The sequence below is a fragment of the Athene cunicularia genome, assembly GCF_003259725.1.
Source record: "Athene cunicularia isolate RWA chromosome 10 unlocalized genomic scaffold, athCun1 chr10_part1, whole genome shotgun sequence".
NCBI classification, from domain to species: domain Eukaryota; kingdom Metazoa; phylum Chordata; class Aves; order Strigiformes; family Strigidae; genus Athene; species Athene cunicularia.
The window spans coordinates 16760457-16783404 of NW_020799112.1; the positions used below are offsets into that span (position 1 = coordinate 16760457).

Consider the following 22948-nt stretch of genomic DNA (forward strand, 5'->3'; position numbering starts at 1 on the left):
TAAGTTGACTACCTATCATTTTACACATAAAACTAAACCATATTCATATATTCAGTAAAACTCTGGCTTTTACAGTTACTCATGCTCATGACTGCCAATAGGAAACCCATGTCTTTAATGGGATATGTGTATGTTACAGCTATAAGAATTAGCTAAATCCTCTTTTAACTCAGACTTGGAAAGAAGGAAACCCAGCTTCTCTTTTTATTCTTCCACATAGTATGTTTATAGCTGAAGGAAAAAAGCTAGGGAAGAATACTTAAAACAAAATATTGATCCTGCAAAAATCACATAATTTCTCTTTGCTTTAGCAATTCAAAATTCTGACCTGGTTTGCTGGAAGCTTTGTTGTGTTTCATAACTCAAAGGACAGTGATCCAGTTTTGAGTGAACCTGCACACTGTTTACAGCTTCCATGTCAAAACAGTGCCAAATTCATGATTTCCTGTGGTTTGAATGTGATGTGGTTTTGGCAGAGCTTTCATGTATTCAAATTGGAAACTCAAAGCAAAATTCTGTGGTGAAAATCCAGATGGATCGAAACCAAGTGAACAGTTAGGGGAACCTGTGCAGAGCAAAACAGCTGAGTTTCATACCATGAGACGTGCAAAAGAGGATAACCTCTGGTTTTATCATGTAGCATGTAATATGTTTTAGCATACGTGCCATCTTCCTTCAAGAAGCAGTGACTGGAGAGCCTTTAGTGAACAGTCATGTTTTGACTTCCAAAAGTGCTCAGTTATGGGGCTTAACCTGCTCAAACTAGAGCAGGACTAGACAAACAGAGCACTTCTGAAAACCCAACTATTTTTTCACGTTTTAACTATGTGCCTTTCTTTTAACGCTGAATTCATCTGTAGCCAAGCGGAAAGAGAAGTTCAAATAATAGTGTATATAGGGCTAAATCTTCTCCCTGTCTGAGTCTTTTGAAGTTGTCGAATTGACACAGAAGGCCTGTAAATCTGCTGTACATGGACAGCTGAATGTTTTCCCAGCGTGAGGAAGGCATCAGCCTGTTTAGAGCCAGGGTAGCCTGCTTAGCTACGCTCCCTAAGGTGCAGAGGCAGGCTGGATGTAGAAAGGTGCTTTTTAGGGTCTGGAGAGCGTGTATAGCACTTGTTTGGAACAGTTACAATTAAGAACTGTATGTAATTGGTCCTGACGATATGGGGCACGTTGTGTGAGTTTTCCTTTACAAAGTTGTTGTGGTTAGATGTACAGTGCATTTTGGGGGCCAGCTGAACATCTCACAAGCCATAAACACAATCACCATTCTGCTTCTGAATCGAGCACAGACGTAAAGTTGCATGTACATCATCTCTCATAAGATCATCACAGAACAGATTTTTAAGGTGTCTGCTGCATTCTTCTAGCTGTTTAATAAAATTAATGTAAAGCAAGTGACATCATAATATAGTCATGCTGTTTGAGTAGTTTTCTTTTAAAGATGTGACCGGTGAAGTAGATTTAGTTAGTGTCCTACTAGTTTTGACAGTCTGTGGAGCTTATAGATAAACAGAGAACTGTAGATTTGTTATATTAAATGTGCATATCCTTGACCTTGTAAGGTACCGTTAAAGAAGAGAATCAGTCGTCTATAAGGACTATCAGGCCAGCATCAATTTGCTTATAAACAGCATGCAGCAGGACTTCAGCAGCATCACCCTCACTCCTTTGAGATACCTTTCTGGGAGCAAGGTGATTCTAGAGTCCCTGTCTCCTGCTGAGAGTAGCAGCTTTGTAATGGGTAGGAATGAAATGAAATATTGCAGTGAACAGAAATAATGGGTGCCTTAGTGATATCTTAAAAGAAGTAAAGTAGTCAAATGCCTACTTCAGGTGCTTAAGTCAGTGTTTATCAAACCATCTGGGCAGCCCCCAAGCCTCGCTTGGCTTTCCAGAGTTATGTTTCATGCAGAACAAAGGGCAATGCAGAGCTTGAAAGAGATGCAAACCACAAGCCAGCCAGCTGAGTTTGACATTTTTCCTGCTCAGAGTGAAGTTCACTGCAGACAGCAGGAAAATCCTCATCTTTTAGTGACCTCTGGCTGTTGAGCACAGGATCTGCTTAGGGAAAAGAAGAGATCTGCAGGTGAAAGTGTAATGATATGTTATGGGTTTTAATTTTGCTCTCTTCCTCATCTTCTCAGGATCCATTTTCTTAACCCTGTAACCTCCTCTTTCAGCCCTTGAAGTGGGAAGTGGGGAAGCAATGACAGTATCTTAACAAAGAAGCTTCACTTGCCTTGCATCAGATCAGAGCAGTGTTCTTTGGTTATATTTGTTTGTCCTGCTACAAGCGCTGAGCATTAGCTCTGCATTGCTGGGGTTTTCCCAGCACCTCTTAGCAATCCTGCTACCCAGAGACGCTGCTCCAGACCCTGAGGACCTGGGAGGCTGCCACTGCCAAAGGGGAGCGACAGAGAACAAGCCGGTGGAGGAAGCAAGCTCCCTCTCAACATTTCTGCCCCCAGGAATAAGACTGGGACTGGGCCTGTGGTTGCATGAGCAGTTTTTTGGCAGTCACAGCAGCTTATGCAATCTTCACCTCATCTCACCCTCTCCTCCTTTGGCATGTATGTGGTACTACAGTGAGTCACATCAAGGGGGCTGACCCAGCTGAAAGCTAGGCTAAGCAAAAAACCCCCCCTTGTTTTTGGTAAAGACAGCTCTTCCACCCACCTTACCATAAGGTTGCTTGAACTCTTGTGTTAACACCAAGGAGAAGTGGGAAGTGAGGAGTTAAGGGTAAGGAGACGACAGGACTTCAGGAGCAGTAAAAGCATATGCCAAATTGAAGTGGCTGTTTAACTGTGCCCTAAACCGTGTAGTGTGTGTTTGGGGAGTTAATTGCTTGCTCTATTTTTAACTCTCAGGATATGGAGAAGGATGGATAGTTTCTATTCCTTTTTTTTTTTTTTTTATCCTTGGAGATTTTATTCCCTGGAAATGGAACAATTGTCTGCTTGTTTATTGTACATTAATTGCTAACACATTGTAGCAACAGGAAAGCTGAGCTGTGAAGTATATGTAGAGTTTGAAATGCTCTAGAAAAGACAACAGCTGAGACTTCATGACAGCAACAAAATAGTGCTCCCAAGAAGTCTTTACATGCATCATGGGCATACTTAATCAGAATGGGGCAGATATTCAGACCAATAATTTATTTTCCCTCTTTGTTCTTGGAAATCTGCAGATGGGAAAACAAATCACTTCAAATGTGGATGAAGATCAGATCCCACAGTAGGATCCATTAACAAAGGCCTCTTTGCCCTTAGGATGCAGATCAGACTTGATGGATGTTGGGTTCAGATGCAGGTTCAGAGTTGGAAGTTGTGAAGGGCTGACTAACACAGAGCACGGTGGAATCCTAATGCAAGCAAGAGCCTCTAAGCAGCCACAGACAACAAATCTCTGATGTTGCAGAGAACGGACAGAATTTAGGTTTAAGTGCAAAGAAAAACAGCTTTTGAAGAATACCTCTGCTACATTTACCCTTCAAAAAATGACTGAGCAAGTACTGTGGTAGACTGTCATTCTGTTAAAATGCAGTGTTCCAGAACACTTTGCCAGACTGATTTCTACCAGTCTAATTTTCCCTAAGTTCTTGAAAGAGTAGAATGAGGAATATAGATACCTCTGCATGGTTGCCTGGAAATACTCCAAGTGATTCCGTGACGTGTCTGAGATACGCTTGTCAAGGCTGTGAGGTCCCTGTTCCTGCAGTCAGCATCTCCAAATGGGAAACACACAAGTTTATTATATTCAGTTTGAGCTCCAAGCAGCACAGCACAGAGTAATCCAGCTATAACGAGTTCTTCAGCCTCCTCTCTATAGCTAAGGCAAGGCAGGGGGCTACATATGTAATCCCACCCATGGCACAAAGCCTTCTCAGCGCATTCAGGATCAAAAGTCCTTGCAAACTCTTTTAGCTGAGTAGTTAAGGGGTGCTGAAACTGTGGACTTGTGACTGCAAGAAAATTATGAGAACCAGAACCTCTATAGCTTTCCTTTTCAAGTGATTTTAAAATGACTAAGTCAATTTACTTGCTAGCTGAAAAAGATTAATTGAGGTTACTCCTGGAGAGACCTTGTATGCCAAGTTTAATCTTAGCATGGTATTTTATTGCCATATTTTATAAGCACAAAAAAGTAGAACATTGTGATGGAAATGGTGACTGACCACAGCAGAAGTTGAGCAGGTACCTTTTTAGGAGAAAAGACCGTTGTGTGACAGTTCACGGTGGTTCATGAATATTATGAAAACATCACTCCATGATTTGGATTGGGGAACCTGTCTTATGGAACCTTCAAATAATATGTTGTCTTGCAGTGATGGTTTCAGCATACTCAGTTTTCTGTCCAACTACAAAGCTTTCTGTTACCAAGAACAATTTGTAGACACAGCCACAAAATCCAGATGCTGTATATAGAGTCAAATTGTCTGTAAACATGAGAAAAAGAGTGTTAAAGTCAAAAGAGGGCAGTGCCAGAGACCAGTGGAGAAACGAAGTAAAGCTTTCCACAGCACTGAACAGATGGGATGTGCTTAACAAATGGTAAATAACCACATGGAAGAGCAGATTAGGAATATCTTCTTTCTACAACAGATACTCTCCTGGAAATCAGCACAGGAGTCTTTGCACAGTGAGTTGTGTTACGCTTCCATGTCAGTTTTTCAACTCTGATTTCTGCCTGATCTTTTTTAGAAGAAAGGGAATTCTTCTCAGAGAGCCAGCCAGTGAATGCAAATGTGCTGTTATTCATGATCACTGTTTTGAACTCTGACTTGAATTAATGATTTAGGAGAGACTCTAACTGATATGGAGAAAAGCTGGATGAGGCTCCTATTTGGCTTCATGTGCAAAATTTTCTGAAGAAATTCAAAGACTAACTTGAGGCATGACCAGAAACTCAGTTCTGGCAATTATAATTCTGTTATGCCTTAAATGTCATCATCAGTAGCAGTAAAACTCATGTCTAATGACAAAGTAATACATTATCAAAACATAATTAATGGGATGACTTCTTTACTATATTAGCAAACCATGGAGCTTCTCCTCATCCAGTTAAAAATTGGATCAGCCTATTTACTAAAAAACCCCAAAAGTTTAAAAGTCCATTTTAGTTTAGGTATTGGTGCCCAAAATTTTGTACCTGAAATATATGGATGCTTTTCTACCCAGAGCTGTTAACACTCCTTGAAAGAAAAAAAAAATAAAATTAACATTTCCCTTTTGTTCAGAGAACTGTGTCGTTGCTGAGACAGTCAACAAAATGAGGAGATGTAGTAAAGCTCCTTCGGGACTTTGTTCTCGAGCCTTTGGTTCTGAAGAGCACATTCATCAGAGGTTTATGCATTGGAAAGGTACTGTGCATGTCAAGGGCTGCTTCAACTGACAGCACTTGATTTCTTTATTTTTTTTACTTCTGTCTGTGAACTCTTTTAAGTACATGAACCCTGAAGAACCATCTGTCTCTGAAACGTGTCCAGCCTAGCAGCTTAGGAAGTCAGAGTACAGAGAATTAAAACCAGATCTCAGTATTTTAGATTTTAAGATCTTAGCAGAGGATGACTGACCTAGTAAGACCATTAGCCTCTGGGCAGGTAGGGAATGAGTTGTATAATTTTTTGTGGATAGAGTTAATAGCTACTTGTGCTTTTTATCCCAGGATAAAATCGTCAGCTGTTTTCAGTGATGTCCATGAAATGTAGTACCTGTAGGGTAAAGTCAAGCAAGCATCCAGTAAACAATATAGAGCAAATCAGGCAGGATGGGGAGGAGAGAAAGTTTCTTTATACATGAGATGTCCTGAAACCTTTTATGTCTCTGCAAGACTGTCTGAAACTTTACTCTTAATATTTTATGGCATTTTCCACCCACCCGCCCACACACATACCCCCGCACCCCCCACTTTACTGCTTAGAAGGGTGGAGGCTGGAGGCAGCTGTGCCAGGATATTGCACCTGCAGTGAAAGGGAACAGAGAGATTTTTGAAAATAGAAACTTCAACGCTGAGGTTGTCCCCTCTTTTTCAGGACATGAATTCTTGAAACATATTGCCATGTATAGAATATATATGAGTGGTTCATGCAAACAGACTATTTCATATTTCAGTCTGGTTTTACTTGTAGAAGCCGCCAATTTTGGCAAGGCATCTTTTCCTATTTAAAGTGTGAAATCTTGGAAGAGATTTGGCTTGTTGTTGACAACTACCAAATCACCATGTGATACCTTTTTTTCAGCAAAGTTATGTGGTCCCACCGGCATTGCGGAGAGTGAAGAGGCTGTTTCAGATGTAAGACTTTCCGTACACACCAGCCTGTTGCCGTGCCATTGTTCCGAAGAAAAAAATCTGCCCACATTTTTGTGAACTGTTTGTTCTCCTAGCAGGAAGGTCACAGTGCTAACCAGAGATGGCCTTTGAACTTGGGTAGTGCCAAGCATAGGAATTTGTGGATTTTCAGTTGTAGTCTGTTCAGCTGGTATTTTTTTTTACATGTTGGATGGAGTAAATTAATGTTCCTCTTCCTTCATCCCCGTTCTGTTTGCAAGCAAATGAATTAGTTCAGTAGATCCTTAGGAGCAGGAAACAAGGAAGCTGTTCCTGTACGGCATCTACATCTTGGCTATCCCATTAGCGTGTGCTTAGAAGTGATGCCCAAAGCCTCCGTGTCTTCAGCTTCTCTTCTGTTGTCATTTGGTTTGATCAAGCCGTTTGCCAACTCCATGTGACAAAACAGAAAAGCTTAGTGGGTGAGTGAGAGCCATCCAAGTCTGTGAATGTGCTGTTCTCTGCAGAAGGAAGCCAAGGAAAGTTTTAAATATTCTCGTGTTAAATTACATGTATGGGACTTAATGTTTCTTTTGCAAGTGGGTCACCTTGTTTTTCAGTTAAAGTGAATGAAACGAATTTTTCATTCAGTTGTGACTATGTGACCAGTGGCTGTGATCCCATGATCTTACCTGGGTAACACAGAGGGTGAAATTTGACTTTTTGTGTTGTTCGTTTGAGAAAGAGGACTTTAAGGTCTTAGAGCACCATTCCTGCCCTTTGACACACTAGACAACACCACAGAAATTTAAAAAAAAACCCAACCAACCAGTCTGCTCTCAAAAAATAGGTGCTTTCAAATGATCATATATTTAATGTATGGTACATTTAATCTCTCTAACTTATTCCAAGAGAATTTTGTTTTGCTTTGGTCTCTAGGGCTGTTTCTGGGGGAAGAGAAATCCCAAATGTTGGGAGAAGCCAGTTATGTATAAAACAGTTCATAAAGCAACTCCTACACAAACACAGTGACCCAGTGGTCTCCCTGCTGCTGAGACACTCCGTTTGGGTGGAGAGTACTGGAAAGAAAACTAGTGATAATGAGTTGCAATTTTTAAAATTACTTTGATTATAATGGTGGTTTGAAGAGGTCAGTACATGTTTTTACTAAAATAAGGAAGCAACTTTAGCATAGTAGTCTGAGACAGACTTATTACACCTGATTAGCATTAGGGAATGCTTTCAGGGTGGATTTTCAGGTGTTTGGGCATGCATGTGCAGTGAGTTTTGTGGTTGTTATTTTTCTTCCATCTTCACCTCGAGTTTCTCACTTGGAAACTGCCATGTACTTTGGTCTGTTATCACAGATGTTCGACTGGATCATTTTCAGTTGCTGGGTTTAAAGGGTGGTGGGGTTTTTTTAATGTTCAATATTTATTCAACCTGCTCTGTTTTGTTAAACATGATGAAATATATGAAGCTAGTGATTTCCCCCCCCCCCCCATTAAAAAAATACTAGCTTTTCACAAATGCCTAACCAACAACTTTGGTTAACACACTGCCAGTAAAGTAGCCTGAGCGTGCCTCTTGGAGCCTTTTGGCACTGGTCCTGCTTGCAACCCTCTGTAAATCTCAGGTGCTTCACTGCTTCGTTGGGAACTCCACGGGTGCTAGGTAGACGCAGTACTAACCTTAACGTCTGCCTTGTGGAGAACTAGCCTTTCCTTTAGCCTAATTGGAATGTTGTGCTGTCTCAATGGAGTTAACACAATGCACTAATAAAAATATTTTATTATTACATGATGAGTTGTAGAAACAAGCTAGAGAGGCAGAGGGAGAAGTTGTGCCTGGGAGTGATAGTTTTCTACCCGCTTGTTCGTTTGCTTTAAAAGGGGAATAATTGACTTACCCCATGCTGCTGTCATCTCTCTTTCCTTAACTGAAGATCTTCTGTTTCATAATACTGGGACAGCAGAGGCAGGAGTTCCATGCTCTTTGATCCTTCCCTGGCCTTCCACCAGCTGCCCGAGACCACGGCACCCACTTGCTCCTCGCTGATGCCCTGCACAGAGCTTTGTGGAGGGAAAAGCCTTCCATATGGCAGCATATAACCGGAGTGATAATGTGGCCCACTGTCAGTTATCTATGGTTAGATCTGTTTTATTGTAGTACCCGAGATCTGAACTTATGTCATACAACATTCTCCTTTCTATTTTCATAGTATGGAGACTTTTACATGTCATTTCTGTCTTGGATCTTTGAAACAAGAATTAAAACCTGTAATGATATTTTGCCTTACACACTTTATTTTAATTGAACTAAAGGAGTAGCCTATAAAAAAACCCCAGGCCGTGTCCTTGAGCCTTTTGTTCTCCTCCCTCTCTCTCCCTCAGGTGTTTAAATTTAATTCTGTCCCCAGCACAATATCTCACAAAGTCGTCTTGCGTCATTATTTCCTCTAATGGACTATTCCATAGTGTGTCACTGGCTCATGTGGAACAACCAAATTTCTGAACCAGATAATACGAGTATTTACTAATAAAGCATATATCCCAGATATTTGAGTTTGATAACGAAGTACAAGTTTCCATCCTTTTTCTAGTGACAGAAAGTCTGCTCTGTCTTTTGAGGAAGTCTTTGTATCTTGGATCAGTGACAGGCCTTAGTATGATAATTTTCTCCAGCTCAGGCTTTCCTTCAAATACATCTCATAGTTGTAACAGAAGTCCTGTCCCAACTGCCCTGCTTGTTGAACCGTGGACTTGGTGATATCTATTTGTTTAGTGACTGAGCCTGAAAGTACCTGTGGAGATCAGAATGTGGCTGTGTCAGGACTTACACAAACCTATAGCAAAATAAAGCTTCTGCTGCTAAAGTTTAAATGGACAGTGCAAGGATGAAAAAAGAGAGGGTCATCATCCCACTTTACAGATGAGGAACTGGAAATGGAGATAGATCTGTTGTATTTATGTCTAGGGAGAGCTTACATGTGTATGGCCTTCTATAAGCTATTTTATTTAGTAGGCTGAATGTTTCCCATACATAAGATACCCATTGTTGAGAGTTCAAAATAACATTTAGTCCTTGAAATGTTTTGGGTTGTTTTTTTTTTTTTTTGTGTTACAATTTAACTTTCAACATGTGCTTTGAATTATTTGCTTGGGTTTTATGTCCAGTTTTTCCAGGTCCATCAGCGGAGAGACTTGCATGTGATCTGTAACACTATCCCTTCAGATAGTCCCTTAAAATTAACTCAATAACAAGGCTCAAAAGCCCACATAGTTTCCTTTTTAATTTAATTAAAATGATGCATATTTGCCCAACACTGTGGAGAATTACATGATGCAGACTGGTTAGTCAAACATGAAGACAGGCATAAGCAGAGACCTTTTGGCCTCATGAGCTTTTATAAGAACAAGTTGTATTAAGCAAACAGCTGTGTTAACGTGAGGGGTTTCTTATTGAAAAACAGGAGGGGGTGAGGAAGCTTTTCAATTCCCTCTGTGTTGGTCAGTGTCTCCAGTTGGTAAGTAGGGGACAGACAGATATTTAAAAATAGCTACATTTCAATTGCATTACTTCTTTTTTTTTATGTTTTTAACTTTGCTGTTGATTGGATCAACTCTTCATTCTATTGTAAGAATGTCATAACTTGACTGTAATGCTTATACAACGCCTTTTGCAATTAGATGATGTAAACCTTAACATATTTAGAGACATTCAAATAGTCCCCCTGAGAAGCTAGTCTAGTGAGGGGAGTGAGCTTTGATGGTTTATATTTATAAGTGGAACATTAGCCATCGTTACAGGATAGGTAGTTTAGGAATTTTTTCATGAGTGCAGAGGGAAAAATGAGCAATAGAGAACATGTCCTCGTTCTAAGTAGCATCATGAAAGTGGAGTATTAGATTCAAGTGAAATTTCTTTTCCTTATTTGGGCTAATTTGTTTCAGATTCTGTACTGATACATCAAGAGGTTATCACTAGATAAAAAGAAGTCAGCCTATAAAGAAATCAGCCACCCAGCCTGTAGCCTTCTTTTGGACGCATAATCATGTTTATTTCTCATTTAAGCTCATTTATGCCCTGATAAGCATATAGTTGTCATGAGATTTTTATGGACTTTCTGAGAATCCCTGTGGATTATATTATTGAGAATTTTTATCTACAGCTACAGTGTGTTGAGAACTCATATCGCTTATATGAGCTTGGACCCTGTTCCTAGCTGCACCTCCGCTCTGGCTGACTGCAGGCAAGAAAAATTGTTCCTTTGGGCTTCAGTGTCCTCATCTTTAAAATAGGAGTAAAGGTGTGGATCCCCTCTGAAGGTCGCTTTAATGCCTGCCAACAGGAAGTACATGCTTGGAGGCAGTTATTTATTACATTTGTTCATCAGCGTGTTAGTGATGCATTGTAATGTAGAGGTATGTGTGGTGGGGTGGGGATGTGGTGTCCCTTCCTGATGCACAACAGAACAAGCACGGGAGAGCAGTGAAGCCCCTGCCTGCGAGAGCTACAGCAGCCTCCTAACGTTTGGATGAAGGCTTTGCCAGCTTTAGAGCAAGAGCGACTGCATTTAATCCCTGCCATCCTGCAAGCTTCTTGGTTGATATGTGTGCAGTATAATGACAGCTGGGAAGTCCTGTGTGGTCCCTGATTTTGTTCCAGGCTGTGTGAGGCTGGCTCATTTTACAGCTGTACTGTATTCTCAAGGGATGTTGGTGTACCAACGTCCCCATGGTTTCATTCTTCTGGAGAAGTTGGGCCAGGGCACAAAATCCTATACAGCAGAGGACAGAGGTATAAATGTTGGCTTGCTGTGCAGCCTTGCTGGTAGGGCACAGTCTCCTGCGGGGAGGTCCCATCCTCTCTGTACCATCAGACCAGCTGGGAAGCAAGTATGGGAAGTGTCCATGAGATGACCTTGTTCCCACCTGCAGTGCTACCTCCCTCAAAGTCCCACTGACCTGCTCCTTGGAAGTTTTGATAGGATGGTGTTTTTAATATCAGGAAAGATTTAGATTGCATCAACCATTTCCACATGACCAGGAACATGTTCCCCACACCCCACGTCCTGAGCTTCCCGTAAGCCAAGGGATCGATGTGATTATGGTCCATAAAGGCAGTGATACCAGTAAGGGGTGACCTCTGCTACCAGACACCTTCCAGGGGCTCCTGCACTCACAGGGCAAGACACTCTGGAGAACAGACCCTTTCTACATGTGAATGAAAACTCTATGTACACTGCTAACGATGCAGCTATGATATTTACTTTTCATTAATCCAGAGTAGGAAAGAGAAAAGCCTGCTGCCTGTTACAAGCCCATCTGCTCTGCATCACTGTGAGCCCTGGCAGCAGTCCCACGTGGCAGTGCTGTGTCGGATGCAGGGGAAGGCAAGCCTTTAGGAGTGCCAGTGCCTGCACGCTGGGGTTGTTTGTGAATGAGCAGGGGTTTTTAGTGAATGAGTTAAGCATCACGAGTTAGCCTGTAAAAACAACCTCATCGGGCTCTTGCTTTCTGGAACTGTGTATTGTTCATGGCCTCTTGATGTGTTTTAAATGTTATCAAGAATTGGTGGCTTTTTTGTCGTAGGTCTAAAAGACCATTAACCACTCGGTGACTATGAGGTAGTGGTGTTAAAATAAACAACAGGTTAGCTGGCGTTGCCTGTGAGAGCTGCACTGTAACCTCTGATGTGAATGAGAGAGGCATGCTGTGAAATCAGTGCTGGTTTGGGGTGCACAGTGTGCGCCCCGCTGGTGCCAGTCACGTGGTTCTACCTTTAGTTTGTAATTTGAAGTTCAGGTGCTTTTAAGTCCACCTATGTTCTGAGTGTCCATGCTATTCTTACTGCTCAGATGTTTGCCTTTCCCTCAAGGAGGGGCCAGGGAGATGCATTTTTTGTGGGTACAGTTTTATTAGGATTGTATTGTTTGATGTGTTCGCTCCACACAGTTGCTGTCTTCGGTGTTTTCAACCTGAAGGGATGCTCTTTCTTTTTTTTAGAGGATACTTGGATGATCAGCAGCATATTTCTGTGCTGTGGCAGTTGCTCTCAGCCTCACCAGCCCTACAGTAGGTACCTTGTCATTTGTAGGGCAGGGACTTGGGCTTTCAGGACAGGAGCTGTGTACTCGGGGTATGTATGTGGTAGATATGTCTGTGCTTTTATGAACATTATGTAAATAATAAAATTCAGAATGCTGAGAGATGTGTGACCTTTTTTTTTTTTTAATTTGTATATTGGTTTATTTGTATATTGTGAGCTGCTTCTGGTTTATGTAATTGTGAGTTCTTGGAAGGAGAACCTTCAAATACCATGTTTGCATTTCAGTTTTGATTCTAAATGTGTTCTTAGATCATCTGTAAATTTTTTTTTTTATATTGGATCCACGGGGTGGATATGTATTTATTAAACTTAATAGAGCTTAAAAGCACTTGCTGAGCTGCATTAAACATGAGATACAATTTTATCCCTTTAAAATTGTAACGGTATAAATTTTTAAAGGCTTTTATTTTCTTTTAATTGTTGAATTAATGCAGAATAATTGCTTCACTCCGGCATGAGATTATCAAGAGTAATTTAATATAAATTGATCAAATTTAGGCTATTTAATCTTACCGAAGACATTTTGTTTATGTATTCATAATGCATCCGTTGTTTTCAAGAGGAACTTTACCAGCTGAATACCTCAGTTGGTGTAAAGCTGATTGTTCAGCTGTAGTCAGTGCATATGTGCGAACTGATAAATGAAAAATTTGTTTAAAAAAAAAGTTTCACGTTTTTTGCAACTGTATTGTTTATCCCAAGCAGTGACTTGTATCTTATACCTCTACAAACTGTTGTGGAGTCTGTGTCCAACCACCATGGTCTTCATGCACATCTTTCATTTCCCCAGGTACAATAACACAGTTGGCTTTTGATGCTACACTCGTGAGTGATAAAAACTTTTCTGTGCTGCTGCCCTACAAACGATAACTAGTTCGTTCACAGTGTTGCAGTGCTGCGTGCTGAGCTGGCAGCTAGTAGTTCTAGTTGAGAAAACACATCTTTAAACTGATCTCTGCCACTACTTTCTAAAGACTTAACATGCTAATAGAGAGCTAACAGAAGTCATCCTTTGTTCTCTGAGCCTCCAGTTTGAGGGTCAGCTTACATTTGGAGATGTGTCCAGAAACATCAGTACCTTGACCATCACTTTGCTTTTATTTTTAATTATTTCCTCTTGTTTTCCTGCATCCCTGTCTTGTTTTTTTTTTTCATTTTTATTGTAGGATAAAGATGTTTCTATTTTTCATAAGGATTTTTGGGTGCAGTATTCCTGTGTCCTGTTTGTCTTCCCTGAGTAGCCTGTGGAGTATTTTTGATGAGCACAAAGTCATCTTTTGTTATCTAGTCCAAACCAAACTTAGTTTATCCTTCATTTTATTTTGCCTGGAAAGAAATATGTAGGCAATTGAGTGGTTGAGTATAATTATGAAATATCTAACTTGTTCTTTGTAAGACAAGACACTGTCAACTACAGCGTGAAGCTGTCTGGGTTGCTGAAGGTATTGAGGGCAAGGTGAGACTCCATGTATGAATTCAGACTGGTTCCTTATCAGGTCCAAGGTTCTGCGCAAGACAGCAGTCCATCTACTGATGAGTTAGAGGAAAATGGAAAATTGTATCATGTACTTTGCCAACAGTATTTTTGTGAGCATGAGGCCAAAACACACTTCTTCTGATCTTTGTAAACGGGTAGTAGGCTTTTGTTGCAAAAGAGGGGTATTTCCATGCTGCAAACTAAATGTGAATGCTGCATGATTGGTTTGGGTTTTTTTTTAGAGACAGCCTTTTCAACTTACACTGAAATCTTTGCAGAAGAATGCCCTCATGTAACAACTTTTTATCCTAATTACAGACTGTAGGATTCTTGGGAATTGGAAATCCAGCAGAGAAGGCATAGTTGTAGAACTAGGTGTTGAAACTTACGGAGTTTTGAATCCCCCAAAACAAAAAAAAAGAACTAAAGAAAGTAATACAGAACAGATTGTGTTTGATTACCCAGCTATAAACCTTAACATGTAGTGTTTAAACATGGAGGAACAAATTTTCGAACAGGCTGGTATTACTGTGTAAGGATGGATTTGAGCCGAACTCCCAGATTTGAAACCTCATGAACTTCAGCAGGCTCAGACCAATCCTTGGCTGAGGTTCATCTCAAACAATACAAACACAGAAAAGGTGTTTGAACATTTACGGTAGCAACTGGAGATCCAAAAGGAGAAGGTTCGTGCATAATCTGTTCACTATTTGCACACATAAGGGGCATATCAGTGCCAATATGAACATTTGTCCACTTGACCATGAGAACATTTTTAGGGCATCTTTGAAAACACGCTGCAACATAACACAAAGGGGATGTTTCTGGCGTGTGTCCTTGGTACTAACTGGTCTCTTTAGTGGGAAGAGCTTTATATGGCTTCTCTAATTTTACCCAAATAATGAATCTCTTGCACACTGTCCTCACCTCTGGTCCCCTCTGAACAGTCCTTTCCAGGCATCAAGTTCATGGGTCCCTTGGTGGATTCCTGCTCAGAGGACAACTGATTAATAAAGATTTAAGCAATACTGCCTTCCCAATGGGGACTGTAGTGGGTAGGTTTCAACAAATTATCAACTATACCCAGACCAACCGGAGAGATTTATGTGCTGGTTTTAATAAGCATTATGCTCATCTATTTGTTTTCTCTTTTGCAGCAGAGTAAACTCTGGTTTCCTCTGAATGGTGCAGCTGCTGTAAGTGGTAATAAGACAGCAGTGTCAGTCGCAGTAGTGCTGTGATGGAGACACGCACCCTGCACTTGCTGTATCTGAGGGTTGTGTCTGGAGCCAGAGAGGGGAAAAGTTTAACATGAAAATGCACTACACGCTGTTACCAATTTATGGAGAAGCTCATAAGGAATCCAGCTGGTGGTGGAACTTTAAAACTGTTCTTCTGAAGAAACCAGAAGAAGAAATTTTAAAAATGCACATGTACACTATTCAGCAGAAGCTGTCAGAGCATCCTAGATTATTTATAATTAGCAAGAATATAATCACCAACATTTACATCAAATGTATTTTGTGTGTTTCCTGTGGAGAAACCTAAATGAGCATTTATCACCAAGGTGGCAGCACCACTGTAAAAGATGCAGGAACACATGGAGGTATAAACATTTTATGGTTCTGTGACAGAGCTATCATCAGAGCATGCAACCTCCTTAAACTGAGTTGTCTGTATGACACTGTGTTGTGATTTATGCCAGTTTGCTTGACTGCAGTGTGGGACCTGCCAGGGTCCATCCCAGAGCAGCTGCAGTGAACTGTAGATGATATTAAAGCAGATAGAAGATGATTTTGCAGTTCCATGATGGCAGAAGTAGAGCAGTGTGGGTCCATCCCCTTCTCGGAGTCAGGTGTGGAGTAATGAGGAGCTTGGGGAGAAACAGCTGTGAGTTTTGTCTTGAGACCAGGTGACGACATTGTATTGTCACGGCTGCAGATTGGCATAACAAGAAGTTACGAGAAACACAGGTACAACTCCAGCTTGTCCTGGCTTCATTGTTTTCAGTCTCTTCACTTCTTCGGAATTCTCTGGTAAAAGCTAAATGCTGTAAGTCTAGGTCTAGGAATGAAGATGGCTTTTTGAGCAGTTAGCATAAAAATAAAAAGTAATACTGTATCCAGATTGCCATTATTAAACAGTAGAGCTCTCAAAACAGAGAAAGCTCTTAGTGGTGTGTTTGCAAGCCTGCGGGCAGTCACAGGGAGTGGGAGTATTATGCCATTCCTTTTTCCAAAGCTAGCATTTACCTGTGCCACATGGCCACATCGGTTGCGCACAGATCTCACAGCGGGTTGTTTCCCAGGTTAGTCTCCCGGGTACGCTCTGTGCACATCACGGCACAAATATTATTAACTTAAAACCTCCAACAGAGATACCAGCCCTGGTATGCCATGTCTTAGGAGATCCCTCTTGTCCCAGCGCATGCACTGACAGGCGTGTTTGAGCTAGATTGAAAGCTTTGTCCCTAGTCTATTCAACTGTAATTCTTCCTCTTTTTGATATAATTTGATCATAAGCTTCTAATAATATAAGACACAAACTGCTTGTTCTTTAGAGCTCTAACAGTACAGTGTAGATTTTGATAAAGTTAACACACACACAACGGACTATTGAAACAAGCTGCTGGGAGAGCTTTGTTCTAATGTTGATGGACCAAACATTTCTCTGATTCATACCCCCACATACCCCCTGTGGTGATTTTGTAAGTCAGGGGAAAATTTAGACTCCTATTTGTTATCTGATACATATTTCTAAGACATTGCCAAACAAAAAAAGCTAAATTTAAAAACTATGACTTTTGTTGTCGGTAGTTCCAGACATGCCAAAGGAATGCGTCAACAATTTTAGGCTTAGTGGCCACGTAATTGTGAAGTATGCTTGTTATTATAGATGCTCCTGGATGATAAAAGCTGAGACATTTCTATTAGCTGTTTGAGTTACGTTTACTGTCACTGCTTTTTGATTATTAGTGTCACTTCAAGATTTTGTATTGGAATGGAAAGAACACAGAAACTCTTCTTTTGTTCATGTGTATGACAAAGTTATTGTGTCCAAAGAGGGAAGAAAATGCTTCTGATGTTTTGTTTTGGCTTGTATGCTCACATGGACAGCCATTGAGTCCTGCACATATATTCTGTCTTTGCTTCATCACGTATTGCCTTCGTTTGTGAGCCCGTTTGCCTCCTGCCTAATGATATTTTATTTCTCTAAATTGTTTGATTAGTTGAGGGGGTGGGGAAATAGACTGGGGTTTTGGCTATAGGAAATGAGACAGAGACACAGACTCTGGTGCAGGGAAAGGAAGTGTGTTTGAACCTCAGATCCATCATACATCATAGGGTCAGTGTAACTGAGCTGGGAAATACAGCGGTGTGATTGTCCCCAGCTCACACATGAATCATGCATCTATATTAATATATAGCCCAGTGCTCCTTGAGTCGAAGCATCTTTAGAAATTGCTCCCAGGCTTGCTGACTTCTTAACCATCTGAGATATACCTTGGAGATGCACCAAATGACACAGTCCGACCTTCTGTCAACAAGGATGGCTTTCCTCTAGAAGTAATTATCTTTAGTATACCTTAAGAATAAAATGCTACTGCCTAGTTTCTTATTGAAAATACTGATCTTTAAACTGTTTCATAGTGATTTTATTCCTGTTCATGGATGGAGGTAAGTATTTTCAGTTAAAATAATTCTGAAATTAATGTTTGGCAGTAGGATTATTTCAGAACTTAATTTTTGGACAGAGACTTTTGAGGAAATCTGATGAGGGGGATGTATTCTGCATGATTTCTTCAACCTAGCACAGAGTATGGTATCTTCTACTGCTGTAAACTTGGCTAGTTATATCGTGGTGAAGGCTTAGGCTTGTATGGTTTCAGTTATTGGAAGATACTGTACCTACCTTAAGCACGTAGATTTGCTGATGGCCGTGTGTCATCAGCACTGGTGGCTGGGGTTTAATGGTCTAGCAGCTGTTCCACTGCCTTTCTCTTGCCCACTGTCACTTCTGTGGCTGTATCCAGCCCTGAAGCATTGTGGATCTGGGCCAGTGATTCATTTCTAGTCTGTGTTACTAATGTGCAAGATTTTATAATCATCTGTTAGCTATTGAGCTGTAGATGCAGAAGTCCATTCAGTTAGTTCTTTGGTGATAAACAATAGGATTCTAGGTGATACCCTGTACCTTGCCATCACTAATCCAAACCTACCTGTAGTAGTAATCGCTGCCTTCTGTTTTGTCTCAGGAGAATGGAAAGGTTAATCCATTACCACCTTGCTACCTTAGGTTTTTGATAAAGACCTCCCCCAACTTACTGTAGAAGGGTCTGCTCAGTGCTCCCTCCATCCTGTCCTCTCTTGAGATGACTTGGTTGCTGTCATCCCTTTTCAGAGCTGTGTCTGTGGGGTGTGAGATTCTGAGTTTGTAGTCAGCTTATGGCATCCAGCCATGGTCCTTGCATAGGCTCATGTCGCTGTGTAGCGGGTCAGACCATCTCACTGATCCGGCTGAAAATTAACTTTAAAAATATACTGACATGTAGGGGGTTTGTCAACTCGGAAAGGGCCCCACCGCAGGTGCTGCTGTGATCTATCCCGTATCTCATCATCAAGGAGGAAAGCTTGGTCTTATGTTTTCCTCACTATCCCTGGAGCCCTGAATATGTGAGATGGTGTTATGGTGTGAGTGTTCTGGGTAGACACAAGAGCACAGGGAAAAAGGAGCAGCCTCCAGGGGAATGACACGTGTTGCTTTATCCATAGTTCTGGTAAAGAGTGGAGCAAGCAGATCAAGTCACAAAGCTGTGCTTGCTGGCATTGTCTTCTCTGCTTCCAGATATTTGACCCTGGCTTGGAAGTTGGTCTTGGGCCAACCAAGAAAAGAGCCATCACTGTTGTGACTCATAGTCAACTTTGCTGAAATCATTAGTTAAACGAACACATAACCCGTGTGAGACCAGGATCAAGAGTTTTTGTTGGCGTTTTTCCCCTTGACTGGGCTAATGGCATTTAGCTTATGAACTTACTGTCATATTAGTTTATAGTAAATGGAATTAAATTTATGTACTGAACATCAGTTGCTCTCTCTGGCTTTTCTTTAGGACGAATCCTGGACTTGAAGACTGGAACAGTAAAGAAAGAGGGTCAGCAGTCCTCAATGAGAATGTGCATGGGATCAAGGCGCTCTTTCATTTGCAGGATGAGGTATTGCATTTACCTTGTATTCCTGTGATGGTTCCAGTCCCATCTCAGATTAGACTTCAGAGATTTTGTTGCACTAATTTGACCTTGCTTAAAAAACAAAGCTGTAATGACACACTCCCATTAAGCATTTCCAAAATGCTTGCTTTTGGAACTGGAGTAAAACTGAAACCTGTCTTCCGTTATGATTGATCACAAAACAGCACCTCGTTTATGTGTTGCAGTTATTTTTATCAGTGTGGGATGTAGTATTCTTTCCCCAGAGAACTTCATGACAATTTCACCCCTGGAATGTAAGCCATTGTCTCTTCTAGTCAAATTGTTCGAATCAGTGCTTCGGGAACAAAGCTTTTGCAAGTGTAATGAAAGCCCAACTCTGTGTATTTTTTCAGCAAACCAATAATATTAAAAGAATCTTGAAGACAAACAGGAATTCAGTTGCAAACTTGCCAGCTATGTAGGAATTAACCTAAGCCTGGTATGAATTAACCAGATGTCAGCTGGTTGATTCTAGATAAATGAGTAATTGTTAGAGGATTTTTCTTTTGCAATTTTCCAACTTCTCCTGTATAGCTTGGGCTTCTTTAGAGAGATCTGCCTGCCCAGTGCTTCTGCGTGGGGGCTTGTGGGCACTTCTGTTGTTGGAGTGCTAACAGGATAAAGTGCCTGTTGCTATTGCAATAAATTTCTCTGTGTGGTTAGGGGGGGAAAGTACATAATTGCATCTGCAGCCTATATCCAATGTATGTGTTGAAAACAGATGATGCAAAATTGATACGGAATGAAACATGCAAAGCAAAATATTTGCCACATTACAACAGATGCCTGTACTTCGGTTATGTGGTGGATTTTCTTCCAGTCATATGAGGAAGCTGGATGTATGGCTCTTGGGTGCCTTTGTTAAAGGGTTTATATAGTTCATACCTGCATGATTAGACTTCAAAGCTATACCTCCTTCTCCATCCCCAACTGGGGGGAAAGAAATACGACGTGTCAGAGAGATGCTTGGAACATTGCTTTCTCTTCCTCCAAGCTGCACGTAGTGGTCTTGTGAGGCAGACTTTATTGTGCAGAGAAGACCAGGCCTAATCTCCTGTTTACAGTTGTTCCCCAGCTTTTAAAACAACATTTCAGACTGCACTTATTTCCTAGCACCCTGATTCTGTAAACTCCAATGCATGAGAGTAGTTTTATACGTGCCTGTAGCCCCATTGTTTTTGTAGTTCTAAATCTTACTTGAATTGTTCATTCCTTCTCCTTGGCAGTGACCAGTATTTAAAAAAAAAAAAAAAAAAAAAAAAGAGAATAATAATTATTAAAAAAAAAAACTTGTGGGAAGAATGAGCCTCAAATAATGTGAACCTTCCCTGTGATTACTTCCTTCATTGTTATTGTTCTTTCTTCAATTGAAATTGAACTGGTTTTACCCTTCAAACTATTTACTTAGCTTCAGATGGATTGTTAAAATTATGCAGTTAGGCATAGTTAGAAGTATACCAAGATATACATGAACAAGTGTTAAAGTTACTTGACAATGAAAAGAGTCTCTTCTTGCAATCACTAGATTAATATCTACTAACATTGTAGCTGGTGTATGGCAGTCAAAATGTTGTGTCCAAGGAAGCTGCTGGAAAACTGAGATTATTTTGTGTGGATATTTGGGGACCTAATTTACATTCTTCTCTAGTTCTCACCCTTGTTTCGTAGTATTTTGAAGCGTATTCTTTAGCCACTCTTGGAATATCTCTTTCAAATAGTCTTTAGGTTTTGGAGGACAGGAGGAAATCTTTCTGTAGTCTCTTCTACTTTTCTTTGTAAAATAAATATTTGTATCACACCCATAAAGCTCAGCCGGTGGAAGCAGCAAGTTTTAAGAAAACATGAATATGCAACTTTCGGTCAGAAGTTAATATCCATTATTGACAACTTACATATACTAATAAAGATCTTAAAAATGCATTTTCATCTTGAGTATTTATATTAATTTTGGAGCTCTTTCAAATATTAATTTTAATTTTAGGTGTGGAAATGCTCCTCTGGATCATTTACCTCTGAACAGAATAACCACCATGCGAAAAAGATACAGGTACTGTTACTTAATTTACCATAACAGTTAGTTGCCTTAAGCACTCTCATTTTCCACTGGGCTAATGCTCAGTCAAGGAGTCTACAAACATCCTGGACAAACGTCTGCTTTAGCACACAGTGTAAAATAGCACTTCCAAGAAGTATTACAGAAAGCAAATAACACTGGAATAGATTTGTAATGGAGCTGACATTGTACACAACTCTAGGTTGACGGTTATTTCGAACTTACAAATATCATTAAATCATTAGTAGTAGTTTAAAAACATAAAACTACTCCGCTTTAATATCAACGTGGTATTTTTGTGTTTCCTTTTCATTTAGGAATGGTCTTGGCCCAGTAAAAGAAGGCGAAGCACAGTATGCTGTTGTCCATTGCACTGGCTATATCAAGGCTTGGCCACCAGCAGGTGTGTATCTATCTCATTGAACTATCTGCAAGACAAATCCTTGAAACCTGGCTTAGGATCCCTTTGCTGGTACAAATTGAGGATGTATTTCAGTGGGGTAACCCATTCAGTCTCATCTTGAGAAGCCTTTGGTATCAAGAAATCAGCTGTTGTTACTCACTCTGGGCATCCGTGTTTTTCCATGTGAAACCCTTCTCTATTTCATTGGCACAGAGAGCTGTAGAAGCTGTCAGTAATGTGAGATTACAGCAGCTGGAGCCAAAAATTTTCAATCTGATAGACATAAAAATGGCCTGTCTTTAAGAAGGTAAACACAAAGCATCTGTACCTCTAGAAAACGCCAACTAGTGCTTTTAGATTTAAGTACTGACTTGCAAGCACATATGTATGAAAATATGTAATTTCAACGCATAGGTCTTCACAGGGGTGGTGTTAGTGGGGAATGTTCAGTGTTTGTGATAAGTTCTGTTTTGAGGCTGTTTTTCTGGGAAACAAGTCTTGGCAAACCGCTTTGAACTACAGAGAAAAACATTTACCTACTGCAACTCAGTATTACATATGGGAATATTCACCTTTGAAAAATTCAAAGAGGAGACAGTGGACCTCATCCAGACATCATCATGAACTGGGTTAGTTGACCTTGGCATTTGCAGCAGTTGAAGAGGCTGTTTGCAATATGACAGCGCCTGCTGGCATAAATCAAACCCTGAGTTGTCCTGCCCTTTTGTGGTCGTATACCACAAGCATAAATCACTTTGTCCGGGGATTATGATTGCTGAGAGGTGGTTTGCGCCAAGCCTGTGCTACGGTGTGCGGACAGTAGCATGCGGATGTGAACTTGTTGCTTTCCTGCTGAACTGCAGTTTCAGAAGAAGAGGAAAACCTCCCCTCTTGTTGCTAATAGGTTTTAATATACTTCAGTGTGCTGTAGGAATCAAAATGTTTTGATTTCATTTCTGTCTCAAAAGAGTGAGAGCACGGTGTATGTAAATTGCTCTATTTATAAAAAAAACATAATATTGATAAATATAATATTTATTATCTTGCTAAGGGTTTTTTTTTTGTTTTCTTCCACAAAAAGATTAATTTCTCTATTGGTAATTCCAAACATCATTGAATTCAGCCTTGATACACAGGATGTCACTTCAGGAAGGTGCAGGTCAAGTGAGATTATTTTTTTTTTTTTTAGCTCCTTGTGTAGCTTGAATGACAAGCTTGCTGCATGCTGTGGGACACTGAAAGAGTTCTAACCCTTCAGGGATGTATGTTGCTAATGCGGAGCTGCAAATGCATGGTCGTGTCAGCACTAGGTTACAATATCAGCACTATGTGACTTCCAGCTGCCATTTCTGCAGGGGAGCAGGCACTCGAGTGCAGGA

General features: G+C 40.6%; 1 protein-coding gene across 4 annotated transcripts in view; it reads left to right on the forward strand.

Annotated features, from left to right (window-relative positions):
- Positions 1 to 22948, forward strand: part of ARNT2 (aryl hydrocarbon receptor nuclear translocator 2) — a 99745-nt gene that overhangs the window by 36909 nt on the left and 39888 nt on the right. For all 4 annotated transcript variants that reach the window (XM_026856199.1, XM_026856198.1, XM_026856200.1 and 1 more), the window contains 3 exons: positions 18975 to 19077; positions 21095 to 21160; positions 21484 to 21569. In XM_026856199.1, the coding sequence (XP_026712000.1) occupies positions 18975 to 19077; positions 21095 to 21160; positions 21484 to 21569 (255 nt within the window). The remainder of the gene's footprint in view (positions 1 to 18974; positions 19078 to 21094; positions 21161 to 21483; positions 21570 to 22948) is intronic.